At 35.8% G+C, this 1882-nt stretch overlaps 1 protein-coding gene across 1 annotated transcript; it reads left to right on the forward strand.

The window, feature by feature from the left end:
* LOC109225056 (uncharacterized mitochondrial protein AtMg00810-like) lies at nucleotides 1–405 on the forward strand. The gene has a single exon (XM_019389648.1). It carries the CDS (start codon nucleotides 1–3, stop codon nucleotides 403–405), a length of 405 nt encoding a protein of 134 aa, XP_019245193.1.

The raw sequence follows: 1882 nt of genomic DNA on the forward strand, positions 1-1882 counted from the left end.
ATGATATCAAGCAAGGGAATCTTGTTGAATCAAAGAAAGTATGCATTGCAATTGGTGTCAGATCTGGGATTAGGAGGAACTAAGCTAGCAACAACACATGTTTATTTGAATCGGAAATTTACTTTACGAGAGTATGATCAACATATAGGTGCAACAGGAGATGAGGCACTAGCTGATGCATCAGCCTATCAAAGAATCATTGGGAGATTGCTTTACCTAACAATAACCAGACCGGATATTAGCTATGTTTTACTGACTCTAAGTCAATTTATACAAGCACCCAAAATTTCTCACTGGGATGCAGCAGTTAGAGTAGTAAAGTACATCAAGAAAGATCCAGGAATGGGAATTCTTATAAGTAGTGTGCAGTCAGATACTTTAACCTGCTACTGTGATGCTGATTAGGCTGCATGCCCAAACACAAGAAGATCAGTGACTGGGTTCTTAGTGAAATTTGGGGAGTCCCTAATATCCTGGAATTCGAAGAAACAACAGACAATTTCAAGAAGCTCTGCAGAAGCATAATACAGGAGTTTGGAAGCAACTACAACAGAAATAACTTGGTTGTTCGGATTGTTCTCAGAATTAAAGGTGTCCATTGAGCAACCTATAGACTTATTCTGTGATAGCAAGGCAGCATTGCAGAGTGCAACCAATCCTATATTCCACGAGAGGACAAACATATAGAGATCGATTGCCACTTTGTGCGAGACAAGATCAAGGAAAGGAAGATAGCAGTACATCATATCGGGACCAAAGATCAACAGGTTGATTTACTCACAAAAGGTTTAGGGAAAGTGCAACATTGTTTCTTGCTCAGCAAGCTGGGAGTGATTAATGTTTTACAACCTCCAGCTAGAGGGGGAGTGTTGGAATAGTTAGTGGTTAGGACTTAACTGTGGTTAAAGGAGTTAACTGTAGAGGTTAGTAGGTTGTTAGAAGTTAGTTTATTCTACCGTGCACATGACAATTAGGTGACAACCGTAGATTAGGTCGGTTGATTAAATTAGCACTATATATATATATATATATATATATATACACACATTGTAATCTGATTGTAAAAAAATAAGATCAATTCATTTTCTTCTCGAAGGTTCTAACAGATCTTTCTCTCTGCTCGATCATCTTTGCTCTCGCTTCTGCACAAGCTCATTTCCTCCATGAGAGAGCTTGGAACTGAATTAGAATCACCAAATTCACAGATATCTACAGTATTATTTTAATTAAATGCATCTACTCTATCTATTATTTTTCTTTAACTGTTTAAACTATTATATATATCAGGAACCAATTGGAGATGTTAAAGACTTGTTTCCTGCATCCGAACACAGAAATTGTGTCAGACACATTATCACAACTTTAAACAAAAACATAAGGGTAAGGCATTGAAGGACTTAGTATGAAATGCAACAAGGGCAAGTAATAAGGTGATATCTAGAGATGCATGGAACAACTTGAAAGAAGATAAAGAGGCTAGAAAATAGTTTGATCATCATGAAAGACCATTCCAAACTTGGACTAGAGCTTTGTTGCAGACTAATAGCAGATGTGACATGCTCTTGAACATGTATATAGTTATTTACATGTCTCAATTATACATCTCACGTGGATGTTGCGTTAAGATTTAATACAAATGATTGCATGTGCCATCCTTAGATTGTTGGAGAGTAATTTGAAAATATTGAAACTGATATGCATGAATAAGTAATTTGCTAATGTCATTTGTATGGCTAAAGTCTTGGATATAATTTGAAAAACTGAGCAAAATTCATTTTCTTGTGAATCTGACTGTCGTTCATACAATTATTTATTTCTATTTAGGAAAGGGGAAAAAACAAATGTAGGCAATAGTTAAGATTTTTTTACATACATAGCAACA

This window comes from Nicotiana attenuata, chromosome 4 (genome assembly GCF_001879085.1).
Source record: "Nicotiana attenuata strain UT chromosome 4, NIATTr2, whole genome shotgun sequence".
Taxonomy (NCBI): Eukaryota; Viridiplantae; Streptophyta; class Magnoliopsida; order Solanales; family Solanaceae; genus Nicotiana; species Nicotiana attenuata.

What these genes read in the sequence shown, in the direction of transcription:
- LOC109225056 (XM_019389648.1), top strand. Translation starts at nt 1, where the DNA reads ATGATATCAAGCAAGGGAATCTTGTTGAATCAAAGAAAGTATGCATTG.